Here is a 10,638-nt window from a genome sequence, read left to right as displayed (position 1 = left end):
AACCTGCACGTTATGCACATGTACCCTAGAACTTAAAGTATAATAAAAAAAAATAAAATAAAATAAAAGAACAAAAAAAAAGAAAAGAAAAAAAAAAAGAAAGATATAAAAAGCATCCAAATAAGAAAAGAGGAAGTCAAACAATCTCTCTTCACTACAATGTGGTTCTACACCTAGAAAATCCTAAAGACTGCACTAAAAGGCTCCTGGAACTGATAAACAACTTTAGCAAAGTTTCAGGATACAAAATCAATGTACAAAAATCAGTGAAATGTCTATACTTCTATAACGTTCAAGCTGAGAGCCAAATCAAGAACATAATCCCATTTACAACATCCCAAGAAAATAAAATACCTGGGAATACATCTAACCAAGGAGGCCAAAGACCTCTACAAGGAGAACTAAAAAATGTTGCTGAAAGAAATCATGAATGACACAAGACAAATGGAGAAATATTCCATGCTCATGAATTGGAAGAATCAATATTGTTAAAATGACCATACTGCCCAAAGCAATCTACAGATTCAATGCTATTCTTATCAAGCTACCAGTATCATTTTTCACAAAATTAGAAAAAAACTATTCTAAAATTCATATTGAACCCCAAAAAAGCTGAATAACCAAAGCAATACTAAGCAAAAAGAACAAAGCTAGAGGCATCACATTACCCAACTTCAAACTATACTATCAGGCTACAGTGACCAAAATGCATGGTACTGGTACAAAAACAGACACATAGACCAATGGAACAAAATAGAGAGCCCAGAAATAAGATGGCACACCTACAGCCATCTGATCATCAATAAAGTCAACAAAAATAGGCAATAAGTAAAGGACTCCCTGTTCAATAAATGATGCTGGGATAGCTGACCAGTCACAGGCAGAAGAATAAAATTGGACTCCTATCTTTCACCATATGCAAATTTACTCAAATGGATTAAAGAATTAAATGTAAGAGCTTAACTGTAAGAATCCTAAAACAAAACCTAGAAAACACCATTCTAGACATTGGTCTTGGGAAAAAAATTATGACTAAGTCTTCAAAAGCAATTGCAACAAAAACAAAAATTGACAAGTGGGGCCTAATTAAAGAGCTTCTGGACAGTAAAAGAAACCATCAACAGAGTAAACAGACAACCTACAAAATATTCACAAAAGATACATGCAACCAAGGTCTAATATCCAGAATCTATAAGAAATTTAAACAACTGAACAAGCAAAAACCAAATAACCCCATTTAAAAAAATGGGTTAAACACATGAACAGATACTTCTCAAAAGAAGATATATAAGCAGCCAACAAGAATATGAAAAAGACTCAACATCACTAATCATCAGAGAAATGCAAATCATAACCACAATGAAATACCATCTCACACCAGTCAGAATGGCTATGATTACAAAGTCAGAAAACAACAGATGCTGACAAGGCTGCAGAGAAAAGGGAATGTTTATACACTACTGTTGGGAATGTAAATTAGTTCAGCCACTGTGGAAAGCAGTTGGAGATTTCCCAAAGAACTTTGAGAACTACCATTTGACCCAGCAATCCAATTACTGGGTGTATATCCAAAAGAAAATAAATTGTTCTACCAAAAGGGCATATGTACCCATATGTTCATCACAACACTATTCACAATAGCAAAGACATGGAATCAACCTAGGTGCCCATAACAGTGGATTGAATAAGGAAAATGTGGTGTATATACACCATGGAATACTATGCAACCGTAAAAAGAACTAAATCATGTCATCGCCAGCAACATGGAGGCAGCTGGAGGCCATTATCCTAAGTGAATTAACGCAGAAACAGAAAACCAAATACTATATGTTCTCACTTACAAGTAGGAGCTAAACAGTGGATACTCATGGGCATAAAGATGGCAAGAACAGGCACAAGACTACTAGAGGTGGGGAGGGAAGGAGGGGAGCAAAGGTTGAAAACGACAGTCAGAACGGTGATTATTAAAAAGTCAAGAAACAGATGCTGGTGAGCTTGTGGAGAAATAGGAATGCTTACACCCTGTTGGTGGGAATGTAAATTAGTTCAACCATGTGGAGGACAGTGTGGCGATTCCTCAAAGATTTACAACCAGAAGTACCATTTGACCCAGCAATCCCATTATGGCTATATACCCAAGGGGATATAAATCATTCTGTTATAAAGATACATGCATGTGTATGTTCATTGTAGCACTATTCATGACAGCAAAGAGATGAAATCAACCCAAATACCCATTGATGACAGACTGGATAAAGAAAATGTGGTACACATATACCATGGAATACCATGCAACCATAAAAAGGAACGAGATCATGTTCTTTTCAGGGACATGGAGGGAGCTGGAAACCATTATCCTTAGCAAACTAACACGGGAACAGAAAACCAAACACCATATGTTCTCACTTATAAGTGGCAGCTGAACAATGAGAACACATGGACACAGGAAGGGGAACAACACATGCTGCGGCCTGTTGGGGGAGTGCCAGGGTGGGGAGAGCATTAGGAGAAATAGCTAATGCATGCTGGGCTTAATACCTAGGTGATGGCTTGACAGGTGCGGCAAACCACCGTGGCACATATTTACCTATGTAACAAACCTGCACATCCTGCACATGTATCTTGCAACTTCAAATAAAATAAAATAAAGAAAATTACCTACTGGGTCTGCTATGCTCAGTACCTGGGTGATGGGATCAATTGTCCCTCAGACCTCAGCATATATACCCAGGTAACAAACAATATACCCAGGTAACAAACCTGCACATGTACCCCTGAATCCAAAATAAAAGTTGAAATCAAAATAATAATAATGATTCCTTGCCTCACTACAAAAAAGAAAGAAGATGACATAGCCATTTCTGAAAAAAATTAAACGTGGTATTTCAATACAGCCCAGCACTTTCAGTTAGGTATACCATATGCCCAAAACACTTGAAAGCAGGGACTATCCATAGCAGCATTATTCACAGCAACCAAAAGGTGGAAACATCCCAAATGGCCATCAACAAATGAATGGATAAACAAAATGTGTTATGAATGAAGCTTGAGGACATTATGCTGAGTAAAATAAACCAGACCCAAAAGGACAAGTATGACTTGAGCCATCTACATGAGGTACCTAGAATAGTTAAATGCAAAAGGACAGAAAGTAGAAGGGTGGTTATCAGGGGCTGGAGGGAGGAGTTAGTGGAAAATTATTCTTTGTTGCATTTTGAGTTTTGGTTTGGAATGATGGAAAAGTTCTGGAGATGGGTGGTGATGATGGTTGCACAACAATGTAAATGAACTGAATGCCACTGAATTGTACACTCAAGAGGGGTTGAAAGATGAAATGAGGCCAGATGTGGTGGCTCACGCCTGTAATCCCAGCGCTTTGGAAAGCCAAGGCAGGCAGATCACTAGGTCAGGAGTTCGAGACCAGCCTGACCAACATGGTGAAACCTCATCTCTACTAAAAATACAAAACTTAGCCAAGCATGGTGGCACATGCCTATAATCCCAGCTACTCAAGAGGCTGAGGCAAGAGAATCGCTTGAACCCAGGAGGCAGAGGTTGCAGTGAGCCGAGATCACACCACTGCACTCCAGCCTGGACAAAAAAAGGGAGATTTTGTAAAAAAAAAAAAAAAAAAAAAAAAAATGTATATTTTACCATAATAAAATGGAAATAAAGCAATATTTATTTAATGTACTAACATTCCTGAATCAACCAAGAGAACATCAGTGCTGCTTGTACAGCTTGCCACTAGCTGTATGTGAAAAAGAGGCAATCATTGCATAGCTACACAGCTTCAGTGAGACACAGGCCAGCACACCCTTCATGGCTGCACACTGCCCTTTTTCCCACATGGAACTGGAAGAACACGCCTGGGTCTGTGGTAAAATGCACTTATCCCCAAGCTTCCAAGGCTGGAGGTTATAGGAGAATCTTCCTACGGAAAGGGGCGACAGGATGGTGTTTCTCCAACTCATCCACTGAGTTGCACCACCCACCTGAGAATTACTTGCTTATTTCTAGCAGATCTGTCTCTTGGGGACAAAAAGACAGTACACTAGTTTGGGTTCACTCTTTCTCAACTACAGCCTAGAGGAGCACTGTCCACAGGAAGCCAGAGTTCAGCATGGCAGACGGAAGGGACTGGTTCGAACTGCAGTTCTTCAAATGTGTACCTGTGTGGCTTTGGGCAAGCCACTTAAGTGGGCCTCAGTTTCCTCATTTAAAAGTGGGAATACAACAGTACCTACCTCACACAATTGTACCACAGCTTAAATGAGCTGTAAAAGTGTAACAGCACCTAGAATAAAATAAGTATTCAACAAATATGATTTTCTTTTTGTTGAGGCAAGTCTCTCTCTCTCGCCTAGGCTGGAGTGCGGTGGCACAATCTCAGCTCACTGCAACCTCCACCAACCAGGTTCAAGCAGTTCTTCTGCCTTAGCCTCCAGAGTAGCTGGGATTACAGGTGCACGCCACCATGCCTGGCTAATTTTTTTGTATTTGTAGTAGAGACGAGGTTTTGCCATGTTGGCCAGGCTGGTCTCGAACTGGTCTCGAACTCCTGACCTCAAGTGATCCGCCTGCCTCGGCTTTCCAAAGTGCTGGGATTACAGGTGTGAGCCACCATGCCCAGTCTGGATTTTCATATAAGAGATATGTTACAGGTGGTAACGGGATGGGACAGGATGGTCATGTATATCATTACAAGAGTTGAAATATATCAACTCTACAATCTGAAACTTATGTTGGCCAGACAGCCTGCGAGAGCCTCAGGAGTGTGCAGGAATAATAGGAGGAGATTAAATGGGGCTCTCCAAGGAAGTGGGTAATTCTTGTAATATTCTTTGCATTTTCCTCTAATTCTTCAACTCATTCTTTAATATTTTCAGTAGTTTGTCTGTTTGGTAGTAGATACTTTTTTCTCACATCTACTAGAAGATTTACTCATGTATGCTTAGGAAATGTCTGAAGACCCATGGATCCAAAGAAATTTTGGTTTTGTAAGTAAATAAACAGAAAAGCCCTCAAGGAGAGTTCCAGGATTAAACACTACAGAAGCTGATTGGAAGCAAATTATTTCCATCAATGTGTTGATCAGAACAACCTTTGACCAAACAGTAATGCTGCTTTCATGAGTTCAGTCAATCAGACTCCCATACTGATAGTGTGAAATTGAACTCACTAACTTTAATTGTTTTCTTAATTTTAATTATTCAGGTGCATCTTCCCGAAACCTGAAAAAATTTATAGAAAGGTAAGTGGAAGATAAAAAGTTGTTATTAATTTGGTTCCTCATTTTGAATAAGGAATGAAAACTCTGTTATTACCCCAAAATCATTTTTACTGAGCATAAATAGCTTGTTAGTCACTATCCAAACTCTAGGATATCACTCCTTGGGCCAGTGAGCATAGAAAGTGATTAATTTGCATATGTCCTCAAAGAAGGGTGATAAAAATGCATACAAAGTTGGTAAAACTTAGGTCTGACAGAAAAGGATGATGTCATATTCCTGCTTTATGAATGAGAAAACATTTTTTGTGCTTCTTTGGGGCTTGAAATTCAGAAGCAAGGCTCGAGTTGTCCTGACTGAAAGCCTCAAGAAGGCTTTGCCTTTTCAAAGTTGACTATGGGTCCACGGCTGCCAGGATATCCTAAGAACATGGACATAAGTAACCCAATAACTCACCTGTGCTTATTGATGCAATTGCTGTGAAAGATGCTAAGAAGATAGTATTGTGTCTATTTACCCAGGACCTCAATCCATTCTTTTCAGTTTTATGCATTTATGTGGCCTTTCTCTAATAAGCAAGTGGGGCAATGATTATAGAGAATAAGTGGGAAGTGGGAATGGTGGTTGGCTGTACTAGAATGAAAGAAAACTAGCAAAAAGGTTGCCAAGAGGGTGATCATACCAAGATTTTCAAAGGCCCAGCCTGTGTCACTGGCTACATAGCTAGGTTTCCAAGTATCTAACTTTCAGATTCCATCTATGCCTTCTCAGCTTGTCTAGAAACAAGATGTTGGACTATCCCGCCATCGTTATATATGCCATGATTGGAAATGATGTCTGCAATGGGTGAGTTATTGAGAAAAAGTGTTTTCAAGATTCTTTGACTCTGGGCTCTTCCCCACCCTCTCCTCACCAAATCCACTCCATTATAGCAACCTGTTATTCAGCTGAATTTCTCTATCTTAGAAGCACGGCTGGGCGCAGGGGCTCACACCTATAATCCCAGCACTTTGGGAGGCTGAGGTGGGCAGATCACCTGAGGTCAGGAGTTTGAGAACAGCCTGGCCAACATGGTGAAACCCTGTCTCTACTAAAAATACAAAAATTAGCTGGGCATGGTGGTGTGTGCCTGTAATCCCAGCTACATGAGAGGCTGAGGCAGCAGAATCACTTGAACCCAGCAGACAGAGGTTGCCGTGAGCCAAGATCATGCCACTGCACTGCAGCCTGAGTGATGGAGCAAGACTCTATCTCAAAAAAAAAAGCAAGTCCTAGACACATGTGAAATCAACAGTACCAATCTGTGACGCTGAAAGCTTCTTTTGAAAATATCTGCTCCATTAATGATCAACTCTGATGTAACAACAAATGGGTGCATCCTGATCAGTTGTATCACAAGAAATGTGCTACTACTGACTGAGAACCCAAGATTGGGAATTGTGATTTTTTTAATAAAATAAGGCAGAAGCACAGCTACCCCATAAGAACGTCGATCTCACTCATATTCTGATCTACTTTCCTTCCTCATGTGGAAGAGACAGCTTAGACGCACAGACCTACAGCATTTGCAAAGAAACTGCGGAACTCATGGCCAATCCTATTTATGCCCATGGCCCATAGCAAGAAGGTAATTTTGCTAAACTGCTGATATTGGTAGTGACTTCAAAATGGTGAATTCCTTAGTTCCTATATAACATTTGGGGAGGTTTCTCAAAATCTGTGTACACCCCTAAGAATATGATGCATGTATGAATGCCATCTGTCCTGTGATTATGGCCAAAAAAAAAAAAAAATAGTGAGACAGGATTTAAAGCAACTCCCCAGTAGCAATAGCCACCCACTCACTATTTTAGGAAACAAGAAAGTAAGGCCAAAAGAAGTTCATGATTTGCCCGAGGCAACAGGGTTGATTAATGGCAGAGCTGGACTCCACCCCAACTGTGCTAGAAGTGGGCCATCCTGCTCACTCCCCCATTTGCTTTCCTGTATTTCACTTGCCATGCTTTCCAAGCCTGTGCTGAAAACAAAACTCAATAGTATTAAAGTGTGTTTGCCCGCACAGATAAAATTCAGATGGCAAAGGAGATGCAGGCATAATCAGTGAAGGGCGTTCAGGGGAGGAGATGCCATAATAATCCAGAGACTCTGATATGCCAGATGTCACCTTGGTGCCCTTAGGCTGGTTTGCTGCTGGCCCCAGAACCCCAAGTTGGCCAAGGCTACATGCTTGGCACCAAGGTCTGTGAAGAGCCACCTGGGACTTTCCAGTAAACAGCAAACACCCTTTAAGGACTGCCATAAACCGAGAGGTACATCACTCTATATCATTCCATCCTCCCAGCAGCCCTAAGAGGCAAGGATGATTGTCCCATTTTACAGATGAGGAAACTGATTTGGCAAGGATAAGGAACTTGCCCGTTCTGGTATTGAGCGTCAAAGCTGGGAGCCAAACCAGGTTATCTAACCAAATTCCATTCCCTGTCTGTAGTTCACACTGTCTTATTTCCTCTTTGACTCACTCACTTTTTTAAGTATACGGTGAGCAACACGATATGCCAAGCACTGTGCCAGGCTCTAGGATATGGATATGATGGCAAAGAAGCCACAACCCCTGACATCAAGGAGCTAATGGAAGGAGAAATACCATGCTTCAGGCTCTAGCTGCCATCATGAAACAGAACAAAGCTATGGTCAGATCAGTCATTGCTCCCCCAGCCCCCAGAGCATGTCCTTCCAGAGAGGAACAGAGAGCAAACTGACTATACTGAATAAAGAACATGTGCAGAAAGAGACTCTGGCTCCAAAAGCCAAAATCCCTGAAACTGTACTTTTCCAGCAAAACCTGCTTACCCAGACCCCTCCAGCACAGTCCTACTTTTCCTTTCCCAAAGAGCTAAAGGGCAGGCAGACATCAGCCAGAGACCTGTGCCAGCCTCTCCCCTGCTGGGGATCTGGGTAGAGAAGCAGCAAGCATTTGGGTGAAAGAACAGAGTTGGCAGTATGGGATGTCCCTGTGGTGTCCACTTTGTGATGTCCTGTGGAGGGGTTAAAAAAATAAAGACAGATGGCAACTATACCTCCCCATCTGCCAGAACGTCAAGGTGGAGTAGATTTCCCAAAATGAGCAAAGGAATTTTATAAAAAGCTCAAGCAGCAAGGAGTTACATAATAAGTCTGTCCTGGAACAAGTTTTAGGATATTTGCTTGACTTTTTTCTTTTCTTTTTCTATGACAATGCTAGCTCTTACTGAACTAACACATTTATGTGCTTTTTTCTCAATTCTCTAAACTCATCTAGTTACTCAACAAATACTGGTTAAATGAATGAGGGTCATGATTGGTAGGTAGCTTTTAGCATCAGGAAGTCAAAAAGAAAGATCACGGAGAGAACCTGGCTTTCTCATTGTAACCCTGCTCAATTTGATTTAGGCTAACTCAGCTTCCTTTGCACTTTTCCAATCACTGCCCTTGAGGGCTATGTAATGTGAATGATATGAAAGGAGAAACATTCCTGTAAACAAGGCAAATGTTGGGGAGCTACAGCGGCAGAACCTTGGGGTGACAGAGGCAGTAGTGGGAAACGGGAATGGCCTCAGAATGTCCAATCATAAAGGCCAGTGACAACCCTTCGCCAACATCCCAGTGCAGCATCCCTGAAATGAACATGGTAATTGCTGGAAATTCCATAGAATTATACAAGCATCTAGCACTAGCCCCATAAAAGGATATAGTTTCATTTGTTACAATGGACAATCACAGGACAGATGGCATTCATACAAGCATCATATTCTTGGGAGTATACACAGAAAGTATAAATTATACATTTTCATCTTATGGAGAGAGCCAGGACCACCCACACAGGGTGTCTGTGCCTGTCTGCCCCCAACTATTGTTTTTCTTCAATGCCAATGCTTCAGGTTATGCCCTGGGCAGTTGACCAGCACTGCATTAAGAGGAAGCCAGCCGAGGCACTGACAGGTCACAGGCCCCAAGGAGCCTAGACTAGTGAGAAACCATCCATGCTATTTATCCAGATGATAGAAAAGCCAGCAGGGAAGGGAATGGAAAGAGCTCCTGCTGCTCAGAGGAATTCTCTCTCCCAGACTCCTCAGTGAGGGACATGGGTAGCAAAGGGAATAATAAGGAGGTTCCAACCAACCAGCATGTTCCAGGCCACGCCCACTTTTAAGGGACATTTAATGTATCTCTATGCATGGGGTAGTATGGGAGGCCTCATCCCATTCCCAGTCTGTATCAAGATGCCCCTTCTCCCCAGCTACTCAGGAGGCTAAAGTGGGAGGATAGCTTGAGCCCAGGAGTTCAACCCTGCAGTGAGCTATAATCATACCACTGCCCTCCAGCCTGGGTGATAGAGCAAGACCCTGTGTCTCTTTAAAAAAAAAAAAAAAGGTATCTCTTCAAGGGGATTGGATGAGAGCCCAACAATGTGATTGCAACTGGCTGACATGAAGAAAAGGGCTAACTCTCTTACCTGGGTGTTTCAAAAACACAAATGCTAGCTGTGAGTGAGGTGTGAGCACTTGACCACTACAGTGATCTGTGGCTGCAGGAAGCTGGTTTTCTGCACATGCTGATCAGTTTCTTCCTTGAGAAGGGACACCTCTCCCTGGCACCGGCCAGGTGAAATCTGGCTGGCTTACCTGCCAGGGTAATAAAATGATCAGGCTTATTTTGCCTGATCAGACACAATTCATTAGGGCAGGACAGGCTTTAGAGTCACCCTCAGAAGTGAGGCTGTTCATCTGTTCCAACCCTGGCCATGTGTTCCTGACATGTGTGAGAGCACGTCAGTGAGCACAAATTTCTCTCTCATTATTTTCCCCAGTGTGGCCACTGTGCCCCAGGCTGGTTTTCACATCTTCTTTGTTAGCTGAGCACTCTCGATCTCTCACCTATCCATCTGAGTGTCTGGGGTGAGCTCGCTGGTGTGTGAGAAGGGGCGCTGGGACCCTGGGATGGGCAGACAAATCCAGGGTAGCAGGTGCCTGGGACACCTGGGTTGAAAAGGGTTAAACACCTTCAGCCCAGCCTATTCGTCCTTTGGCAGACACCAGAGAGACGAGACCTAGGAGATAGTTCTCAACCACTAGGGTTCTTTGGTCTCCAGAATACTAGCACAAAGTCTCCCCCAAACATCACCAGAGGAAAAAGAGTACACAGATCAAAATGGCATTGAAAACTTTTCAGAGGACCGGGTGCGGTGGCTCGTGCCTGTAATCCCAGCACTTTGGGAGGCTGAGGCAGGCAAATCACGAGGCCAAAAGATTGAAACCATCCTGGTCAACATGGTGAAACTCTGTATCTACTAAAAATAGAAAAATTAGCTGGGTGTAGTGGTGCGCACCTGTAGTCCCAGCTACTCGGGAGGCTGGGGCAGGAGAATCAC

The 10,638-nt window shown here is 42.4% G+C and overlaps 1 protein-coding gene across 7 annotated transcripts in view; it reads left to right on the top strand.

Annotated features, from left to right (window-relative positions):
- Window positions 1-10,638, top strand: part of AOAH (acyloxyacyl hydrolase) — a 220,240-nt gene that overhangs the window by 179,482 nt on the left and 30,120 nt on the right. For all 7 annotated transcript variants that reach the window (XM_026447149.1, XM_026447152.1, XM_026447156.1 and 4 more), the window contains exons 14-15: window positions 5,218-5,254; window positions 6,003-6,077. In XM_026447149.1, the coding sequence (XP_026302934.1) occupies window positions 5,218-5,254; window positions 6,003-6,077 (112 nt within the window). The remainder of the gene's footprint in view (window positions 1-5,217; window positions 5,255-6,002; window positions 6,078-10,638) is intronic.

The sequence above is a fragment of the Piliocolobus tephrosceles genome, chromosome 8 (genome assembly GCF_002776525.5).
Source record: "Piliocolobus tephrosceles isolate RC106 chromosome 8, ASM277652v3, whole genome shotgun sequence".
In the NCBI taxonomy this organism is placed as follows: domain Eukaryota; kingdom Metazoa; phylum Chordata; class Mammalia; order Primates; family Cercopithecidae; genus Piliocolobus; species Piliocolobus tephrosceles.
Note: the sequence above shows the minus strand (reverse complement) of the source record. Positions and strands in the feature narration are given on the sequence as shown.